This window comes from Pseudozyma flocculosa (assembly GCF_000417875.1).
Source record: "Pseudozyma flocculosa PF-1 unplaced genomic scaffold scaffold00015, whole genome shotgun sequence".
NCBI lineage: Eukaryota > Fungi > Basidiomycota > Ustilaginomycetes > Ustilaginales > Ustilaginaceae > Pseudozyma > Pseudozyma flocculosa.
Window position 1 is genome coordinate 170,139 of NW_006920883.1, and position 20,865 is coordinate 191,003.

The window sequence follows — 20,865 nt, forward strand, 5'->3', positions numbered from 1 at the left end:
GGCGATACCTTGACATCTCCGGGATCTCACGGCGTTAAGATGGCACGGACCAAAGGCAAGGAGCGGACATGTCAGGCCAGCCGTGAGGCCGACGCATCTCTCCCAACCTTGCCCTCCCTAGCTCGAGCGAGGGTACTGGTCTGAAAGCGGGTTTGCTCCGGGAGAAGAGCTCGGCGACATGGACGTCGTCGCGCACGCTATCTCCGAGGCGGATGGCGAGCCCAAAATTAGACACGGGTGCCCGCACTTGACGCTCAGCCTCGGCCCCGGTCGGACCTTGCCGATGCTGGGCCTTTCGCCGCCACCACCGCCCTCCCCTTGCCACTCCTATCCCCTCACGTCCCAATCGGACGCTCAACAGATCGAGGGTGCAGGAACGGGCGTGACTTTCGTTGGGCCGTGCGTGAGATCCGTATGCGACGAATAGGCAGAGTCTAAGCGATGAGATATTGTACAAAGAGATGGATGTTTTTGAGCGGGCATCGATGGCGGCGACGGAGGGCATGCCAGCGGAAAAGTCGGGGGAGCACAGAGCGAGCAGGGACCAGGATAGGGCAGTGACGGCCTAGATCTTGCCGCGGAGCTGCTTGTTGAGCGCAAAGTAGCGGCTGGTGGCAATGGCAAACGAGCCGACGAGGACCGTGGCAAAGGAAAAGGCCGCCGTACCCCACCAGTCGTAGTCGGGCGCGTCGCCGAGGATGGCTCCGCTGATGGGCGTGCCAAAGAGGCCGCCGAGCGAGCCCACCATGAACATCATCCCGTTGCGGGTGCCCACGGTGGCCGTCGAGCCCAGCTGGGCGCAGCATGCCGGGATGAGGGAGACGTAGCAGCCCGAGGTGAAGCCAAAGATGACGGCGAAGGCCACCAGCCCGCCGACGTTGACGCAGAGCGGGAAGAAGATGAGGAGGACGGCCGAGATGGCAATGTGCGGCAGCAGCACGTTGATGCGGCCCACCTTGTCGGCGACGAGGCCCGGCAGCGCCCGGCCAAACATGGACGAGGCGTTGAGGATCGAGAGGTAGTAGCCGCTGGCGGGGACGTTGTGCACCTGGCTGAAGACGTCCATGTAGGTGAAGGGCATGTAGAGGCCGAGCATGACGACGGTGCAGGCAAAGACGAACCACGAGTAGGCGGGCACGCGGAAGGCGTCGAGGTCGACCCACTTGACCTGCTTCCAGCCGCCCTTGGACTTGTCAGAGACGTCGATCGACGGCGGCAGGCGCGTGCTGAGGCAGAGCGAGGCCGAGATGACGGCAAAGAGGGCAAAGAAGCCGACGATGCGCATCGTCCACCCGAAACCGACGATCGGGATCAGGCGGCGGATCATGATGGGGAAGATGATGCCGCCCGTCGACGAGCCCGTGGCGATGAGGCCGAAGGCCATGGCCCTGCGCTGGAGGAAGTGGTGGGCGGGGCAGTTGATGCCCATGTTGAAGACGATGCCGAACGAGAGGCCGAGGCCGACGCCCTGGCAGAGAAAGAACTGGTAGTACTCGGTGCAGAGGCTGAGGAGCATCTGCGAGACGACGAGCAGCACGCAGCCAAAGGTGAACGTGGGCCGGAAGAATCCGAGGTCGAACAGCCTGCCCGAGACGCCGCCCATGGCAAAGAGGAGGAAGTACTGGAACGCGCCGATCCACGCCACCTGGCTCGAGCTCTTGTCCGAGAGGAAGGATTGGAGGTAGTAGTCTTCAAACACGCCGAAGCTGTTCAGATAGCCAAAGGTGATGAAGGTGCACCAGAAGCCGCCCAGGACGCTGAGCCAGGCCCGGAGGCCGCCCTCGGGAAAGGTGATGCCGGCGTCGGGATCCTTTTCCATGTGCTGCGAGGCATCGTCGTCGACCTCGCCGAGCTGCTTCTCGTCGCGGATGGAGAGTTCGTTGCTGCGCGTGGTATCGAGGACATGGTTGGGATCGCTACTGCCAGACGTGGGCGACGAGTGGCCGTCGAGCGCGCGGGACCCAGGCGCGGCCTCGATGTCGGTGCCCGAGCTCGAGGTGGTCGTTAGCGTCGTGGCCGTCGTTGTAGGCCTTGAACGATCTGCGACAGTCATTGTGGGCGTCGGCGGAGGTAAGGCAGGGACGCTTGTCGTCCTCGATGCGTTGGGATGGTCGTGTGTAGGCTAGACGCGCAGTGGGTTTCGTTCTTTGTCGTACGTAGCAATGTATAGCGAAGCGGCGTCGCCGACGGCCTATTCCGAGGAGAGCAAAGCCGCGTAGACAGCCGGAGGTGATCCGGAGACGTGTCGGGCAGCGACTGCTGTGGTCGACCCAGCCGAGGCGTTTGAGGGCGCAGTAATGAGCTGGACTGGGGCCAGGACGACGGATGCTCTCCGACCGTGGCTTCGGTCGATCCGGCTGGTGTTTCGGGGGTGGCGACGAGGAAAGAGCAGCCCGGGTACGCTGTCAGAGAGAGGAAAAGGGAGTGGAACGAGGATGAAGGAGATGGAAGGCAAAGAGCAACAGGCGAGTGGACGTCCTCTTAGACACGTCCATACAGAGAACAAGCAAGCCAGCCACTGAGGCGAACAGGACGGCGTTTAGCAAGACGGAGAGGATGGGCAAGCGGAGCACAAGGTGCATGCCCTCAGGAAGGCGCACGCAGGGGTTTTGCCGCTCGGCCCTAGGCGGCAGCCGAGCGTGTCGTCGGCCTGACTCGTTACGCTCCACTCCGTCCTGTCCGCGACGCCGGTCAGGAAATGCTGGGCTCGCTTTGCTACACACTATACCTACTTAGGCGCTGTGCCCATAAGAGTAAGCACCTACCGCTCAGTCACATCACCATACGGTACGCTAGACATGCGGGTGTCTAGGTCTGCGGCCGCGCGAGAACGGCGCTGACGGATAACAAGGCCGTACGGAGAGACTTCTGTTTGATGCAAGGCCGGCACGCAAGACGAGCTAGGCCAAACCCGAGAAGAGAGGCAGCCAAGAGGAAAGCGAAGGGGGTCTGGGAAAGCGGCTCGAGGGTCCCTGGGTTCGGCATCGGGACCCTCCCGTCTGGTCGGTTCTCGACGTCGGTCTCCATTGGAAGCCGAGCATCGCAAAGGCCGATGCGTCTGGCGCCACCACGCTTTCTCGGGCTTAGGGAGGGAGATCGCGTGTTGGTCTGGCACCTGTCCTGCCATCGTCGATACTGGCCATCGCTACGGGTTACTCCCTTGCGCAGCCTCTTCGCGCACAAGCACCGTCCGGAAGCGGGCACGAGCGCGACGGCGCCGAGTCAGGAGCTCTGCCACCGGGTGGCGGCTGCGTTTGGCTCTTGGATGATGGCCAAAAGCCGCTGGGCTCGTCAGTCGGCTCTCGCCGAGGGAAGCCGGGTAAAAGGTCTAAGCGCGCCCCTGCCTGCCTGCCTCTGCGCAGCGGGGAAAACTGAAATGCATGCGAGTACGTGCAGCCGGAATTGGCCCGTCTGAAGACCGAGGCGTGGGCGCCTTCGGCCTTGTTCGGTCGCCTCCGACCGCCTGGCTCGCTTGGCCTCGACCAGGGGCGCTGCCCCGGTTCCGAACCTGACCGCATATCGGCGATTTGGGCTCTGCGACAGAAGAGCCCGATTCAAAGGACTTCGACCGATTTTCTAGCTGGAAGCTGGAAGGGCCTGGCTGCTCCACACGGACACGTCTTCGCCGCCTTCTGCCCTTCTCGACCGCCACCACCCGCCTCTGTGCCCCTCCCGCCTCACTATCGCACACACCATGTCAGTGCGGCCGCCGGAGCTCGATCGCAACCAGGATGCCACCTGCTACGTCGGCAACCTCGACGACCGGTGCACCGACGCCATCGTCTGGGAGCTCATGATCCAGGCGGGCCCGCTCGTCCACCTGCACCTGCCAAAGGACCGCATCACCCAGTCGCACCAGGGCTACGGCTTCGCAGAGTTCCAGACCGAGGCGGATGCGGACTATGCCTGCAAGGTGATGAACGGCCTCAAGCTTTACGGCAAGCCCATCCGCGTCAACAAGGCCTCGAGCGACAAGAAGCAGATCGACATCGGCGCCAACCTCTTTGTCGGAAACCTCGACGCAAATGTCGACGAGAGGGCGCTGTACGACACCTTTAGCACGTTTGGACAGATTGTCGGCGTTCCAAAGGTGAGTAGGCCGATGCTGTTCGGACGGTCCGAGCCACGAGTGCCGTTGCTGAACTGTTCCTGTGCCCTTGTTCCTGTCAGGTGGCGCGAGATCCCACTACGGGTGTCTCCAAGAACTTTGGCTTCGTCTCCTTTGACAACTTTGAGTCGGCGGATGCTGCCATCGAGTCGCTCAACAACCAGTTCTTGCTCAACCGGCCCATCACCGTCACGTATGCCATCAAAACGGACAGCAAGACGGGCGAGCGTCACGGCACCGCCGCAGAGAGGCTGCTGGCAGCGCAGGCGAGGAAGAACAATGCTCTCCCGCCGCCACCGCCGCCGCCCATGATGCGACCGCCAGGTCCTCCAGGCATGTACGGGGGTGGACCCCCGGGCGGTCCTCCCGCGCCGTGGGGCGGCTTCGCCACGGGCGCCAACGCCGGTGCAGTCGGACCTGGACCCGGCCAGCAGCACCACTTCCAGCAGCAGCAGCCGCAACCACCGTACGGCCAAAACGGGCATGGTCCTCCGCCTCCAAGCGCTCCACCGGGCGTCGGGATGGGAGGACCTACGCCGCCACCGCCCGCACCGGGGATGGCGATGGGCATGCCACCTCCTCCCATGCACGCTGGCATGCAGGGCGGCCCCCCGATGCCGCCGCCCCCGCACCTTCAGCAGCGTCCTCCGCCTCCTCCTGGCTCGATACCCCCTCATCAGCAGGGCTACGGCGGACCCGGACAGTGGTAGATTGAGGCCGTTCCTCTTCAGATCACGCGCAACAGAAAACCATGTACTTTTAGTCCATTTGAACGGCCATCACATCGTCCGCATCCCCGATTCGTGCCGAGAGGTGACAAGCCATGGCCACCGAGATGCTGTCTTTCGTCGTGAGAAAGCTGAACAGTCGCCGATTGCACGCTAGAGCGGCTAGAACTCAGTCGTAGACTACGAATGCAGCAAAGGATGCATGTCGAGGAGCAGAGCCTGGTCAGCCTGGACCCACATGGCCAGAAGAAGGATACTCGGGCCGAGGTTTTGCCGATGTACTCACCATGGACGACGGCGAACCAAAAGGTCCACCAGAGGACGAAGCTGAAGCCGTTCTCCTGGGCGCCGTCAAAGAGGGTGGAGACGACCTGTTTGGTGCCCCACTTTTCGCTCGTCGCCGCCTTTCTCGCTGCTCCTTTCCCGGGCGCCGCGTTCGGAGACGAGGAGGAGGAGGGGGAGGAGAAGGGCTGGACAAAGTAGCGTTGCGGTGTGGACTTGGCGTTGATGGTGAGGATGAGGATGTTTGTGACGACGAGCGAGAGGGCGTAGAGGTACAGGCCGGAAAAGTTGGTCAGGCCCAGGATGCCCGCTACCGAGCCGGCGATGGAGAGCGAGGTCGATCGAATGCTGTCGTGGTCGCAGATAGGAGCGAGTCGGAAGAGGACAAGGAAGGAAGGAAGGAAGGAAGAAGTGCGGGTCAGTACGGGGATAATTTGGCAGCGAGGGCCAGGCCGTATCGGACGCACTAGTAGAACTGCTGGGCGTTGTGGGCCACGTTTTCCGGGTAGTAGGACTGGAGGCGGAGCTGCTCCGCCTGCTCTTGCACTTCGGTGGCCATCCTGAATCAGTCGGTGCGACGGTCCTGTAAGGCTGAAATGGGGTGTACGGGCGGGGACGTGCGGGAGAAGACGGGACGAGGGTCGAGGTGATGGTGGGTTGAGAGCCCAGCCGGCGTGGCCTCGACGGGCGAGGGGAGGGTGTGCGTCTGTGCGCCGCTTTCTTCCCTCCATGAGTCCATCGGGGAGGCTATCTGATCGGGGTCGACGACACGATCCCAATTCCATCCTTGCTCCACTGTATCGGGGCAGGCCAAGCAGCTCTACGTCATGGCCGCCTGTAACTTTGCCTTGCTCTGGAATGCGGGGGATATCGAGAGCGCCTCGAGCATCAACGTCGTCGCCACCACCACCGTCCACCACCACTTAGCTCGCCATCGGCCAGGGAACGCAAAGATGAACACGCTCGCCCGCCCGCTCACACGCACCGTCGCACGGTCGACGGCCGTACCGCTCCTCCCGGCACCGGGACGCCTCCTCCCCCCGTCCTCGGTATCCTTTTCCACCTCGTCGTCTTCATCGCGGCACCGCTCCGGGCTGCGGCCCACCACGCTCGGCTTCAGCTTCGGCACCGGTCTCGCCGCCTCGGCCTTTATCCCCTCTTCCTCTGTGTCCAGCGACGATGCGGGCGCGACGACCGGTACGAGGAGGTACACGGTCGCGTCGCCCGACGAGTCGCCTGCTGGCGGCGAGGTCAAAGGATCTTCGACGATCTGGAGAAAGGCTTCCCCCACTGCGCCGCGTCGGCAGACGGTCACGCTGGTGTTCCTGAGCGACGAGGGGAGTAAAGTCGGGCTGGGCCAGATGGTCAAGAGCTTGACGGGTGGTGTGGGTGGAAGGGCCGTGTGAGTGTCAGAGCCGAGCCACGAGCTGGGCTGGATCGAGCTGCGCTCGGCGCAGAAGTCCTCTGATCCCCGAGTTAGAGTTGCTGACGAACGACAATCACCGTGTCACCCTGACACAGGTGGCAGCCCTACATCGCCTACTTCCGCGAAGCGGGCTACGACGCGCTGGACCTCAACCTCTCCTCGCCCTCGTCGTCGCCCACCGTGGCCGAGCTGACCGACGAGCTGCACAACCAGATCCGACTCGCCTCGCTCCAGCGTCTTCCCGTCCTCTTTGTCAGGGACGGCACACTCGCCTCGGACGTAGTCTCCGAGTACATCACCCCTTCCGACGCCAATGGCGACCAGTCGAGCTGGTGGAAGAAACTCTTCTCCAACCCCGCCAACTCGCGCCCGGCACTCAGCGGCCTCATCGTAATCGACGCCCCTACCGCCGCACAGGAGGCATCGTCCAAGTACGGAACGCACAAGAAGCTCAACGTCCTCCTCGTCGGCAGCAACGGTCAGGCGCCGCAGGATGGCCCCACAAAAGTCCGTTCCCTCGTCACGGCGGGCAAGTCGGACGAGGAGACCATCAAGGCCATCGAACGCTGGCTCATCGACAGCGGCTACGAGGGCTAGCCGAGGATGGCGGAGACCTCTGGCAGCAGAGCGCTTTTTGTCGGGTTCATATCCTTTTTTTTTCGAAAGGGGATGCTGGAGTCTAAGGCAAGAAATAATACAAAAGTGCGAAGCGAAGGTGTTGGGGCTTCATGTTTGTCGTCGTCGCCGGTTGTTGGCCTCGTTGATCGAGCGTTGGGCGGAGACGTGATGCGGATATGCTGGAAATCGTCCTGTGATGCGATGCGATACGATGCGGTGCGGCGAGGGGCAGAGGGCCCCGGAGGGAAGGCCGAGCGGTGGCCGGCGGCAGATTAGGCCCGCGTCACCTCGCTGTCCATCGTCTGGGACTGGGGCAGCTTGGCCTGGCCCCCCTGCTTGTGCTGCTTTTGCTGCGAGGCCGGCTTCTCCGAGAGGCGCGCCTCGGTGTCGTCGCCGTCGTCGCTGCCCTCGCCCATCTCCTCGTCGATGAGTTTCGAGGTGTCGACCTCCTTGCGGCGGAGGTAGACGCGCTTGCCCCACTTCCACGACTCGATGCCGCCGACAAAGAGGAGGGTGCAGATAAAGACGATGGCCCACTCCCACGAGATGCCGCTGTGGAGGAAGACGACGTCGTTGAGGCCCGGGATGTAGAGGATGGGGAAGACCGAGATGAAGCCGAGCGTGACGCAGAAGAAGAGGAACTTGTTCTTGCCCCAGGTGTCCTTGAGGAACTGGTTGTACCACTTTCCGTCGTCGTGCATGTTGAAGAAGGAGCGGCGCAGGTCGATAATCTCCCACGCCAGCAGCAGCGAGAACCACGTCATGACCGAGAAGGTGGCTCCGCGGCCGCGGAAGACGACGTCGCAGTTGTCGCCGTTATTGCTGTTGCAGTTGAGGCCCAGCTCGCCCTGGCCCCAGCGGAAGACGACGAGGGTGAAGGTGGCGAGGCAGAGGGCGGCCATCCAGAAGCCATAGACGAACAGGTCGAGGATCATCTCGGGGGAGAAGATGCCCCACTTGTTGTCGCGCGGCGGCCGCTTCATGACGTCGATCGAGGCGCGCTCCATGCCGAGGCCCATGGCCGGGAAGCCCGAGGTGACCATGATGATGTAGAGGATCTCGACGGGACTCAGCGGGAAGACCGAGAGGCCCGTGACGTCCTTGAAGGCGAGGCCGATGAGGAGCACCGCGGCCTGGGCCACGTTCTGGGCCAGCAGGTGGCAGACAAACTTGGTGATGTTGTCGGCCATCCTCCGTCCCTCTTCGATGGCGTTACAGATCGACGCAAAGTTGTCGTCGGTGAGCACAATGTCCGAGGCGTCCTTGGCCACGTCGCTGCCGTTCTGGCCCATGGCGATGCCGACGTCCGACATCTTGAGCGAGGGAGAGTCGTTGACGCCGTCGCCAGTCATGGCGCAGAACTTGCCGCGGCGGTGGAGCGCCTCAATCATCCGCACCTTGGTCTGCGGCGCGCACCGGGCAATGACCAGGGGCAGCTGCGGGAGCTGGTCGATCTGGTCGTCGGAGAGCTTATCGAACTGCGAGGCGGTCATCACCATGCTGTGCACCTCGCGCTCCGAGTAGCGCTTGGTGTTGCGGGGCACGATGCCGACCTCGAGTGCGATGGCCTTGGCGGTTCCCGGGTGGTCACCGGTCAGCATGCGCACCGTGATGCCGGCCTCCTTGCACTTGCGCACGGCGCCGGCCGTCTCGGGGCGGGGAGGGTCGTAGAGGCCGACGAGACCCAGGAAGACCATCCTGGACTCGACCTTTTCGCGCTCCAGCTCGCCGCCCTTGTCGGCCTCGGCGCCGCTCAGCTCGCGGTGGGCGAGGGCGAGGACTCGGAGGCCCTGCTCGGCCAGCGCCTCCATGTTCTCGAGCGTTCGGTTCTGGAGCTCCTCGGTGAAGTCGACGATGCCGTCCGGTCCCTGGGCCGAGACGCAGGCGTCGAGGACGCGCTCGACGGCGCCCTTCATCATGGCGTAGTTCTTGCCGCTGCGATTGTCCGAGTAGGTGACGGCCATGCGCTTGACGCCGCTGTCGAAGGGGTACTCGGCGATCTGGGTCCATCGGCCTTCGGTCTTTTCCGTGTCGCCCTTGTCGGCCTCGACGCCCTTGGTCAGCTTGGTGCGGCCCCAGCCGAAGCGCGTGACAAACGTCTGGATGGCGCACTCGGTCGGGTCGCCGTGGGCGGTCCACTCGTGGGTCTCCTTGTCCTTGAAGACGGTGGCCAGGTTGCAGAGCGAGGCGACGTCCATAAAGTCCTTGAAGGGCGCGTTGCCCTCGACCTTGTTCGACTTGCCGCCGGAGGCGAGGACCTCGCCGGTGGTGGGCGCGGCGTCCTTCTTGACGTCGCGCGGCTCGACGTCGTCGACGGAGACCTCGCCGAGCGTCGGGTTGAAGGGCTCGTTGGTCTCCGAGACGCTGTAGGTGCCGGTGGCGAGGACCCAGGCGCGGCGGACGACCATCTTGCCCTGGGTCAGCGTGCCCGTCTTGTCCGAGCAGATGTCGTTGATCGAGCCGAGCGCCTCGAGCGAGTCGAGCTTGCGGACGACGACGTTGCGCTTGACCATGGCCTTGCTGCCCATCGACATGGTGATGGTGAGCACCGCGGTCAGCGAGGCCGGGATCATCGAGACACCGGTGGCGACGGCGTAGATGATGACCTCGGTGTCGGTCCAGTTGTTGGAGAGGAAGACGATGATGGCAAACAGGACGGCGACGAGGAAGAGGCCGATGGCGAGCTGCGACAGGCGCTTCTGCAGCGGCGTGCCCTTGTTGAGGCCGAGGAAGTTGCCGATCTTGTCCCACACGGTGAGGGCGCCCGCCTGGACGTAGCGGTGCGGGCCCGCCTTGCCGTAGGCGTTCTTCTTGACCTGGCGGATCTTTTGCGCCTTGGCCGCGCCGCGCAGTGCATCGGCGATCTTGCCAATCTCGGTGTTCATGCCCGTGCCAATGACGATGGCGGTGGCGCGGCCTTTGGAGACGGTGGAGCTGGTGTAGGCCATGTTGAGGCGGTCGCCCACGCCCACCTCCTCGCCCTCGAAGATGAGGTTGTGGTCCTTGGAGACGGGCAGCGACTCTCCCGTCAGGAGGGCCTCGTCGGTCTCAAAGTTCATCGAGTCGATGAGCCGAGCGTCGGCGGGCACCGTGTCTCCGGTGGTCAGTTCGATGATGTCGCCGGGCACGACCTCGTTGGCGGGCACGGTGCTGGCGGAGCCGTTGCGGAGGACGCGGGCGGTGGGCGAGGCCAGGCTGCGGAGCGCGTTCATCGTCTTTTCCGCAGAGAGCTCCTGGAAGAAGCCGACGAAGATGTTGATGGCAACGACGCCGGCAATGACGCCTCCCTCGATCCACGACTTGATTCCGAGCGAGACTCCCATCGCGAGGATGAGGACCTGTGGTCGCAGCAGGTGCGAGAGCAGAAGCAGGTCATGGCAATCGTCAGCTTCCCTGTCGTCTTCGACCGTGCGACGAGCCGTGCGTCTATCGCGGGCGCCGCGCCGCTGTCACTCACCAAGGTCATAGCGTTGGCGATCTGGTGCATGATGATGTTGAAGATGCTGATCTCGTCGCTGCCCTCGAGCTGGTTGGGTCCGAACTCCTGCTTGCGGCCGGCCACAGTCGAGTCGTCGAGACCGTGGTCGGTGTCCTGGACGCCGAGCGCCCGGAGCACCGAAGACATCGGGTAGGCGTAGGAGCGGGTGAGGGCATCGGACATGGAGATCTCTGGGCCGTCTCCGCTGTCCTTGGACACGGGAACCGCCTTTGTCGAGTCGCTCGAGTGCGCATCGCTCGGGCCGTTCTTTTCGTTTGTTGGCGAGAGCTGCTGGTCCTGCTGGCCGGTCTGGTTGGCTGCCTGGGCCGCTGCCACGCTCTCGTTGGCGTTGGTGGCGTTGCGCGGGTCGAGCTCGTCGCCCGACTTTCCGGTGGGTACGGAGGCCATTGTGCAGAGGCGCGTCGGTGGGTGTCGAGGGCGGTCGGAACGGTGGGCTACGGACGCGAAAAGGTCGTCAATGCGGCGGCGTCGCGGCGAGGTGCTTCCTGAGACTCAGGGAAACCTCGTGTGAGTGTGGATGCTGGGGATGCGGTGTCTTTTCCAGTCAATTGTGCGCGCAGCGGTGGCGATGGTGGAAGAGGGGAGCGTCGAGAAGAGGTGCCCTCTGCGATGCTGCTGCCGCGGCTGTCGTTCGACGGGATGGGAGGTCGCCTTTGCCGTGTGAAGGGAAAGGTGAAGGGAGGAGTGGTTGGTGGTTGATCGGTGGTCGAGACGAGGGCGAGAGGCATCGCCGGCGGCAACGTCGAAGTACTTATAGTCTGCGCTCGGGACGACCCGGGCCAGATACGACGGCAGGACGAGGTCGACGGCGAGGGCCAAGAAGACTGCTGAGGGAGCCGGCAGCCTTGGCGTGCAGCACGGGGATGGCCTACCGGCACACAAGGCGCGGCAGCGGCTATGACGAGGAGCAGCGGGTGAGCAGAGGCTCAGCGGCTACGTCTGTGCGATTTCGCCGGCCGGGTCTTGCCCGCCAAGACAGCCGCGACACGACCACGACGGCCAGGCCAGGCGGCAGCGGCGGCGGCGATAGCGACGACGACGGTGGCTGCAGCGGCGGAGGAGGAGGAGGTGGGCACTCGGCCAGCCCCAGGAATATCGCCGTGGCCATCGGAGTTTTGAGGCCCTCGAGCCAAGCTCTCTGTCGACCTCCCTCCCGCCGTAGCCAGCCATCTTGGTTCCAGGTCGTGCATCGCCCTTCGTCGTCGTTGGGTTTCAGGGCAGGGGCAGGTGGGGATGCCGCCGCCGTGGATGGGCTGAGGTGAGGGAGGGAAGGGTGCGGGCGCCGTCAGGCTTGGCGCTGGGCAGTGGGCCCTCCGACATCCGGAAGCGGCCGAGACCCAGAAGCGGCTCGCCTGCATCCAGCCCGCTGCGTCTGCCGCTGCCTGTCTTTCCATCCGTCACGCAGGCCCCACTTTCCCCGCTTGCCGGCTCGCTCGCTCTCCGCAGCTTCCATCAGCTAGTCAGGCAGAGCTAGGGAGAGACTCACCGCGGCACAGCGTCAGTCTGCCCACGCACGCCAATCTCGATGCCAGCCGTCGGCGGCCATGTATGAACAGGGCGAGACCATGATGCTTCGCGGCACCAACAATCGATCTACGCCGAGCCGCCTGTACCACGGGAGGGTGTACCTGTGCGTCCACGTTCCGGGGCCGAATCACAGGACCATGCTAAGACACTTTATCGCGAGCGAGCCAGCTGCCCTCGATCGATGCTGCGGTACGTAAGAGAAAGGTAGCGGCCGGCACGTTTTGGCGATGACGAGATACGAGGCTCCAGGGCAGAGATAAGTACCGAAGAGGCAGGTAGGGTCGGAGCGGTTGAGACAGCTACGCGATAGCCCGTACGTTGTGCCCCGGTAGAAGCGGGAAAACCCCGCAGCTTCTTGGCGGCCCTTCCCGGCCTGGGCTGTTTCCTTGCTTTGTTTGCCCCGCGCCGCTGCTTCCGTAGTCTTTCGAAAACCCCCTTCTTCCCTCGCTCAGGAGATCGATGCCCGCGCGGCAGCAAGGCGGATCTGGACGCGATCCAGTATGTACGCTCTGGTAGGGACGGTGGGCGATCCTATCCGGACTCGAAGAGCACGACGCCAACGCAACTTGACCAGCGAGCATCCTCGGGCTGGCGGAAGCGGCCGGTGGCGACAAATTGCCTTGCTTGCTGGCCTGGGTCTGGGGCCCTATCCGCCGGTTGCGTCATCTGGACCCGTGCCTCTGCCTCCCGGGCCTGCGTGCCTCGACTGCCTCTCCGCCGCGACGCTGCCAGCCTGCGGCCCTCAACTTCTCGGTCCTCGCCGAAAGGCACCAGACGAGAGCAAGAGCGCCGGGCTGCAGCCCAGCTCAAAAATGTTCCGCTGCGAGCCTTGGCGGAGAAGGGGGCTTTCATGCGGCCGTCAGCCAGGCTCGACGACCCCGCTCGCCACCACCCCTTCTTAGCTTCCGGGAGGCGGACCGTCCCGACAAGCAGCTGGTTAGTCGAGCTCGCCAGCGTCTTCAGCGAGCAGGTGACGGCGCTACGTTAGCTGGCGATCGAAGTGAATCGGCCTATCCGGACCAAGTACCGGCGGCATGGTGTACGTCGATGGACCGCTGGCACTCTCTCCGCAACACGCAAACAGTCGGCGAGCTGAGCAGGATAACCTGCTGGAGACGGCTTGCTTGTCTCCGGAGGTGTACGTCGCTCACCGACGTCGTCGGCTGGCATCCGGACGGAAGACCTAGCCTGCCGTTCTGCCAGGGCAGCGTCTTCGATCGGCCAGGAAAAAGGCGCCAAGAAAACCTGGCACCGGCTGCAAACTCGAATCGGGCCAACGCCAAGCAGCAAGACGTGACGATGCCAAGCCCTTGGCCGCCAGCCCTGCCTGCCCTTTTGCCACAGCTCCGATGCCGCCCGGGCAGGCCTACAGGCGTGGAGGCGCTCCTCGGCATTGAGATCGGTCCGTCGTTGCGCATCCGTCCATGGTTCAGGCACCAGACCGCCCTGGCCTCTTCGCGATCGCCTGGGAGCTGCTTTGATCGCGTGGCACTGGCCAGCGCGTCGTACGTGGTGAGCGAGCGAGGTGCCACGAGCGCCAAGACCTCGGCCACCGGCGAACAATGGGCCAAGCTTCTGGGTGCCATCGTGGCTCCTTCTTCCTCCCTCTCATCTGGTATAGCCGCCACCGTCCGAGGCCTTTCCGAGAAAGAGATAGAGGGTCGCAAAACGTGCCTCGCCGGGCTACTCAGTTACCAACCCGTGCCGGCGGCAAAAGACTCGTGGACGGCAACGAGCGAGGACCTCGACCCGAGAAAACCCGAAGTCGGTATCGGTATCTTGGCGGTCTCGAGAGGGACACTCGCCACCGAGCGCCAGCCGTCGGAGGACTTGGCGAGCGCTCCCTGCGGCACAGCTCACTCGCTCCGCGAGATGCCTTCCGTCCCGGGAGCTGGTCGCCGGGGTCTGACCAAACGGTGAACAGCTGCACGACCACATGCCAGTAGTCGTCTTGGCGCGAGTTCTGTACCGGCGATGGCCGGTCCGAAGCAATCAGGACGACTGCCAAGAGACCCTTGCTGCCGAGCCGCTGTCGTACCCCCGTGCCTCGTGTAGGGAGCGGGCCTGGCAGGGTCGCCCCGACCAGGGGGAGATAAGATACGGGCCGCCGTCGGGCTACGCTATCTCCACGGACGGACGCCTCGTTTTCCTGGCCATCTCCGCCTGCCTGCCTTTTCGTCGCCGACCACCGGATGGAGGCATGCTTGCGGTCGGCCGACATCCTTCCGAGTAGCGCAGGACGCCTTGACCGACCTCTCCGCGTCCCTGGCTTGGACGGACGTTCGACGTCGGTCGTGGCTTGAGTTTGTGTCGAGTGACATCCCGGACAGCCTGCCGTCTGGAACTTAAGGCTTGCAACCCAGCCACGAGCTCCTGGCGGTCCATGCTGCCATGCTGAGCCTCAGAAAGCACGCGATCAAGGCAGAGCTGGTCATTACCCCGCAATTCTGCTGCGCCATGCCTTGGCGTCCACCGCGATCTCGCACCCGCTGCTGCTGCTGCTGACCTTCTTCCCGTTTGCTCTTCTTGTCGGCGAGATCGCCGCGACGAGGGTGTTCCTGCGCAAGACCCTGCCTACTGTAGCCTCACGGGCCGGTTGGTCACGCGATCGGGTCGGAGGCAAAGCGGGTCCCTGCCTGCCATGCCATCTTGCCGCCCTTTCGCTTCGTTGAGGGTCAGCGCACGTCCGTCTGCACGTACCGGTACCCGCACTCAAGGAGCCATAAAGGCGCCGTGGGGTCCACGTGGAGTAGCTCACCTGACCTTGCGAGCAGCTCTTCTATGCTGGGGAGTTTTGTGGTGCGAGGGTTCTTGGCCTCGGGCGCGGGGGGAGAAACCTCGGTCGTTCTAGGCGCCGTCGTGTGAGCAGCTGCTTTGCTCGATGGGCCCTGTGGCCATGCCGTCGTTGGTCAGAGGGAAGCCAAAGCCCACCGCAGAAGCCGTCGCAGCCGGCGCAGAAGGCGACAGGACGTCAGCATGCCGCGTCGCCGATGATCGAAGGTCGGAACATCGTTGCGATGTGGGTGGGGGTCGGCAGGCAAGAGTCAGCGAGGAGCGGTGCCGGGTAGGGCATTCGAGCTGCGTGAAAATTTAGCAATTATGCATATATTATATGTTTCGTTTGACTGACATCCAAGCCCTTATAGCTCAGCTGGTACGAGCGTGCGACTGAAGCATCTTCAGTTAATGGCCTTCGGCTCTTTGAGTCGAAACAAATCGCAAGGTCACCTGTTCGACCCAGGTTGAGGGCATTTCCTTTTGACGTTGTGAGCGGCATGGCCGCGGTTTTTCCCTCGTCTTTTTTGCATGCCATTTTGCACTGGCAAGGCAGTCGCAGGTTCGGGTTGGGGGACTGTTCGAACACGGGCGACGCCGGGGTCAATTGGGCACGGGATAGAGTTGCAAAGTAGACGAATGGAATGGAATACAAGGGATGGATGTGACATGGAGGAAGGGTAGCGAAGACCGCCGACGGGGGACCGATGCTCAGTCGTCTCCTCCGCCGCCCGCGCTGCCTCGACCGCCGCGCTTGGCGGCGAGCTTTTGCCGCTTGGCATCCCTGAGGCCGGCGGCGCGGTAAATTTCCTTCATCTCGGCCTTGCGCTTCTCGGCGCGCCGCTCCTCCTGCTTCTCGGCCTCCTTGGCCTTGACCGCTCGCCGCTCCGTCTGCTTGTCGCGCCTGTGGGGGAGGTGGGAGGGGGCTCGAGTGTCAGCGGCAATCGGGACCTGCACGTCGGCGGGCGACACGACGTCGGCGCGGAGCGGATACGCACCTCTTCTGCACCTTTTCCTTCTGGACGGTGCGCATCTGCTGGAGCAGAGCGACGGCCTTTTTCTCGTCGGCCTCGAGCACGACGGCGCGCTGCTGGAGGTAGGTGGGCTTCCCCTGTGCCTTTGTCATCTTGGGCTTGGACGAGTAGGGCAGCGCGGCCTGGAGCTTCTTGGGGACGCGGAGCGGGTTAAACTGGCGGTGCTCGGGCCGCTCGACGGGCTTGTAGGTCGAGTTGACGTTGAGCGGCGTCTTGATGCGCTCGTCGCGCCGCACCGCGCCCGTCAGCCGCATGCCCTTCCACGCGCGCGACGCCGGGCTGAGGAGCAGCGACGTCACCGGGTTGTAGAAGCGGCGCGGCTGGATCGAGTACCACGCGCGCAGGAAGACGATGTCGCTCATCAGGATCTTGTCCTCGAACGTGGCGCGGAACTGGCCCTCGGGCTTGGCCAGCGCCTTTTTGACCTGGCCGCGGATGCCCGAGACCGTCTTGAGGTGCGCGCCCTCGAACTTGGCCACCTCGAGCGACGAGGTAAACATGTCCTTGATAAAGGCCGTCTTCTTGTAGATCTTGGCCGGCGTGCCGGTCAGCTTGAGCTTCTTGACAATCTTTTGCGTGCCTGCGTCGACGTCGAGCACGACGCCCGTGGCGCTGACGCGGAAGCCCGGGTTGTCCGAGCCCAGCGTGTTGAAGGCGCAGAAGCCCGTGTTGGGCGCCGAGCCCGGCCCGTAGAAGGTGGCCAGGCAGTGCATGTGCTCGGGCGTGTACTTGAGCATCCGGTTGCGCGTGCCGTCGTCGAGCGAGTAGATGGGGATGCTCTGGAAGCGGCGCCAGCCCAGGCTGAAGATGAGCGGGTCGTTGGTCTTGAGGATCTTGTGATGCCAGCGGTGGCGCTTGATGCGCACCTGGACGAACCCGAACGTCTCTTCGGACGCCAGCAGGCCGCCGACGAGGAGCGGGAAGCTGGGGTCAAAGTAGTCGACCAGCTCGCACGGCACCTTGGACAGCTCGATGCGGACATAGGCGCCCGGGCGGAAGCCCTCGACCAGGTGGCGCGTGTCCTCGTCCTCGTCGGCAAACTCGGCGCGGTTGAGCTCGGCCTGCTTGGCCAGCAGGTCCTTTTGCTCGTCGTACCAGTCGCCCGCCCCCTCGGCGTCCGGGTCGTCGTACTGCTCGTCGAACCGACGCTTGAGCGCCGCCTTTTTGGCGGCCAGCGCAGCGTCGCGGGCCGACTCGTTGTTGCCGTCGTCGCCCTCGTCCCCGTCTTCCTCGTCATCGTCGTCGTCGTCCTCATCGTCGCTGGCCACGTTCCGCTTGCCGTCCTTGCGCTCCTCGAGGTTGTCGGGCTCGTCTCCGGTGATGAAGAGGTGCCGGATCGAGTCGAGCACCCTCTCGCTCTCCCAGCGCGACACTGCGGCGGCGTCGATGGGCTGGCGGGTCTGGTCGGGGCACTCGTCGACCTCTTCGTTGAGCGGGCCCTTGTGGACGGTGCCGCTGGATTTTTGCGCGGGCCGGAAGAAGTCGTCGCCGTCGTCGGCCTGGGCCATTTTTTCGATGTCGGCGTCGTCGTCGTCGTCGTCGTCAAAGATGTCGCCGCTGGCGATCTGCTCTGGCGTCTTGTCCGAGGCGTAGATGAGCCGCGTCAGGTCCGCCGCCTTTCTCCGGCGATTGGCTAGCACGACCGACTCGGCGCGGCCGGCCAGATTACGCTTCCACGGTGCGATTTCGTCCTCCTCGTCATCCTCATCCTCGGCGTCCTCCTGGTCGCTGCCGAGGCCCATGTCCGAGTCGCTGTCGGCGTAGGCGATCTTGCCCTTGTCGGCCTCGTCTCCGTCGCTGTCCTGGCCGGGCATGGGCCGGGCGAGGGACCGGCCGCGACGGTCGACGCTCCTCCGCTCGCGACCCTCGTCGTCGTCCATGTCCTCGCCGTCCTCCTCCTCGTCAAGCTGGCCGTCGTCGTCGTCCTCCTCCTCGTCGCCATCGTCGTCGTCGCCCAGCTCGTCGTCGTCGAGGCGGACGTCGTCAAAGGCGGCGCGGCGAGTCCGCTTGCCCCTCGACTTGGCCGATGCGGCGTCGTCGCTGGCAGGATCGTCTGCCCGCAGCGCCGACGTCGACGACTCAAAGAGGCGCAGCTCGCCGCGCGCGGCGCGGTCGTCGAGGGTGACGCGGGCGTCCTGGAGGTCCATGACCATCTGCTCTCCCTCGCCCGCGGGCGTGTCGGTCTCGCCGTCGGCGTTCCTGGTAAAGTTGCCGGGCACGTTGATGTAGACGGCGTCCTTGTCGAACATGACGCCGCCGACGTCGCTCATGGGCGCGTGGATGAGCTTGTGCTTCTCGGACAGCTTGCGCCGCTTTTCGCTCTCTTGCGTCGGCAGCGGGCACGGGTCGGTGAGCTTCTCGACCGAGGAGATGGTGAGGTCGCCGGCGCCGGGGATGTGGACGCGCTGGCTGGAGCGCAGGTGGGTGCCGCGGAGGTAGCCGTAGACGGTGATGGTGCGGTCCATCTTGGGGTCCCTGCGGATGGCCTCGCGCGAGGTGAGGTCCTCGAGCCGGTCGGCCAGCAGGTACGGGTGGGCGTTGCGGAAGACCAGAGGGCGGAACTTCATGACGCTGATGAAGCGGCTCAGGTTGACAATCTCGGTGTCCGGGTAGCGGCCGTTGATGATGCCCGAGAGGTAGAAGAGCTTGGCGCCGTCGTAGATCTCGGTCCAGAAGCGCTGCTTGAGCCGCTTCTTGGTGGCCCGCAGCGTCTTTGACTTTTTGATCAGGTCGAGGTGGGTCAGCACGCCAATGACCTTGGGGAAGCCGTGCGACTGCAGCACGTTGAGGAACTCCATCGTCTCCATCTCGAAGCCGAAGCTGCCGTCGATCATGAGCAGCACCAGGTCGGCCACCTTGCCAATGTCGATCATCGAGTTGATGTCGTTGTTGCACTCGACAAACGTGATCCGCCGCTTCTTGCCCGCCACCACCGTCACCGGGCCCTTGATCTCGGCAATCGTGTGTTTGGTGTACCGCCGGATCAGGCTGCGCATCAGCGTCGTCTTGCCAACGCCCTCGGGACCCACGACGGCCACAATAATCGGCGGCGGCTCGTCCTCGGGCGTGCGGTCCGCCATCGGCACATGGTATCGCTTCTGGTTCTTTTCCGCATTCCGCCGGATCTGCTTTTCAGCCGTGCGCGGGTTGGCAGAGATGAACGCCTGTCGCAGTGGCGGGCAGAGCGAGGGGCCGCAGAGCGAGGGGCCGCACAGTATCGTGGCGGAGGAGTAGAGATTGTCGTTCAGGTCGGTCGTCAGCCGAGCCACGCCGCGCCGCGCCTCGCCGCACGGGTACTCACCTTTGCATTGAAGCCGTTCTGGTGCTTGCTCGCCCGCTTGGCCTTTTCCGACTTGGGCCCCGCCTGGGCCTTGCGGTGCGCCTTGTTGGTCTGCTGGGCGTCGGCCATCGTGGCGGCACGAGCGGAGGCGGCAGTCGCAGTGGCGAGCTAGGGTCGCAGCGCGGCGCGGCGCGGGTCGGGTCGGGTCGGGTCGGGTGAGGCGGTGGCCCTCGCCGATTACGAAAGATGCGGTGGGTATGAAGACGGTCGAGGCGGTGCGATCAGTTCGCCGGCGATACAGGGATGGCGTCGCGAACGGGTGGCAAGGATGGTGGACGGAGCGCGAGAGAGAGGGGCTTGGAAGATGCCGACCCCGTGGAGGCAGCAGCCAGTCTAAGATCTCGCCCAAAATTTTGAACGGCGCAGGCGGCCCCACAGCCCGCCAGGAAAAAATCACAAAGCCTTGGCCAGACAGGGTCCCCCGCTCGGCTTAGGTAAGCAGCCGAGCGCGGCCCTTTCGCTCGGCCCGGAGCGCTCGCTCGATCTTGTGCGACCCCCGCGGCACCTTGTGTGCGCTGGCAAGCCCTAGCCTTTTGTCCGCCATCCCACCAACCACCATCCTCCTATCCTCCTATCCTCCTATCCTCCTATCCACCTCCCGACGACCGTCCACTCCCATCGTCCACCGAGGCCCGCCATCGACCTCTCGCCTGCCTCTATAAACGCGCATTGCCCGCACTCTGCTGCGCCTCCTCTTGATCCCTGCCGCTCGCGTTCACCGTCGCCATCGTCGCTGCGCCCTGCTGCGCGCGCTCACCTTGCCTTGCATTCGCCCTCACAGGTCTTTCTCAGCCGTCGCTTGGTGGCCATAATCACTCCCCTCTTCCTAGCTGCTCCTCTGTCTGCCTCGCACGGCCTGCCCTTGCCTCGCTGCCTTGTCGAGGTCCCCGCAATGCATCCCGTGAGTCCCCGCCTCGCTCCTCCCTCGAGACCACCATACGCCGCCCCTGCCGCCGTCCCACTGACGCCCCCCCTGCCGCCTTTTCACTGACGCCCCTTTCCACTCGTCTCGTCCGCCGCGGCCACAGATCTCTACCGTAGCCCTCGCCGCCGTAGCAAATGCGCGTATGATGTTCCCGGCCGAAATCGCAACCCCATAGCCCAAGCCCCGAGATTAAGACTGCATCGCCGCCCCACCCGATGTCTGGCCCCCCGATATTTACGGCGCGGTCCCAGCGTGAACTGGCCTGCTGCCCCTACACGTACTTTGCCTCCACGCCGCACAGGCCGCGGCGTTGCAGCTCGCGCGAAGAAGCTTGCAGGCCAGGCCACAGGCTCGCTCCCCGACCAGCGCCGCCGCCCAGAGGCAGCGTGCTGCAGGCATGCACACCGGACTGTCTGGCCTGGCCGCCTGACCTGCACCGCCGTCGCTGGTCAGGCTCAGCAAGCAGGCAGGCAGGCCTGCTAGGGCACCAGGACGGCGGCTGACTCACCGTCGCTGGGATTCGTCGGCCCACACCCGGCGCTGGACAGCACACCGGACCGCACCCGCTGGCCTGCCGACCCCCTGCCTGCGGACTCGGCATCG

The 20,865-nt window shown here is 64.5% G+C and overlaps 7 protein-coding genes across 7 annotated transcripts; 2 read left to right on the top strand and 5 right to left on the bottom strand.

Moving 5' to 3' along the window:
- Window positions 1-565: 565 nt before the first annotated feature.
- PFL1_04554 (uncharacterized protein) lies at window positions 566-2,053 on the bottom strand (the record flags this gene model as incomplete). Its single annotated transcript, XM_007882080.1, has 1 exon — window positions 566-2,053. One exon carries the CDS (start codon window positions 2,051-2,053, stop codon window positions 566-568), a length of 1,488 nt encoding a protein of 495 aa, XP_007880271.1.
- A 1,641-nt stretch (window positions 2,054-3,694) lies between these two features.
- Window positions 3,695-4,818, top strand: PFL1_04555 (uncharacterized protein; the record flags this gene model as incomplete). Its single annotated transcript, XM_007882081.1, has 2 exons — window positions 3,695-4,090; window positions 4,171-4,818. 2 exons carry the CDS (start codon window positions 3,695-3,697, stop codon window positions 4,816-4,818), a joined length of 1,044 nt encoding a protein of 347 aa, XP_007880272.1.
- A 187-nt stretch (window positions 4,819-5,005) lies between these two features.
- Window positions 5,006-5,677, bottom strand: PFL1_04556 (uncharacterized protein; the record flags this gene model as incomplete). Its single annotated transcript, XM_007882082.1, has 3 exons — window positions 5,006-5,016; window positions 5,123-5,466; window positions 5,586-5,677. The coding sequence occupies 3 exons, from the start codon at window positions 5,675-5,677 to the stop codon at window positions 5,006-5,008; spliced, it is 447 nt and encodes a 148-aa protein (XP_007880273.1).
- A 394-nt stretch (window positions 5,678-6,071) lies between these two features.
- PFL1_04557 (uncharacterized protein) lies at window positions 6,072-7,141 on the top strand (the record flags this gene model as incomplete). The annotated part of the gene is made up of 2 exons (XM_007882083.1): window positions 6,072-6,520; window positions 6,640-7,141. The coding sequence occupies 2 exons, from the start codon at window positions 6,072-6,074 to the stop codon at window positions 7,139-7,141; spliced, it is 951 nt and encodes a 316-aa protein (XP_007880274.1).
- A 293-nt stretch (window positions 7,142-7,434) lies between these two features.
- Window positions 7,435-11,048, bottom strand: PFL1_04558 (uncharacterized protein; the record flags this gene model as incomplete). The annotated part of the gene is made up of 2 exons (XM_007882084.1): window positions 7,435-10,500; window positions 10,620-11,048. 2 exons carry the CDS (start codon window positions 11,046-11,048, stop codon window positions 7,435-7,437), a joined length of 3,495 nt encoding a protein of 1,164 aa, XP_007880275.1.
- Window positions 11,049-13,875: 2,827 nt separating this feature from the next.
- Window positions 13,876-14,409, bottom strand: PFL1_04559 (uncharacterized protein; the record flags this gene model as incomplete). Its single annotated transcript, XM_007882085.1, has 1 exon — window positions 13,876-14,409. The coding sequence occupies one exon, from the start codon at window positions 14,407-14,409 to the stop codon at window positions 13,876-13,878; it is 534 nt and encodes a 177-aa protein (XP_007880276.1).
- A 1,265-nt stretch (window positions 14,410-15,674) lies between these two features.
- Window positions 15,675-19,406, bottom strand: PFL1_04560 (uncharacterized protein; the record flags this gene model as incomplete). Its single annotated transcript, XM_007882086.1, has 3 exons — window positions 15,675-15,867; window positions 15,962-19,161; window positions 19,299-19,406. 3 exons carry the CDS (start codon window positions 19,404-19,406, stop codon window positions 15,675-15,677), a joined length of 3,501 nt encoding a protein of 1,166 aa, XP_007880277.1.
- Window positions 19,407-20,865: the final 1,459 nt, after the last annotated feature.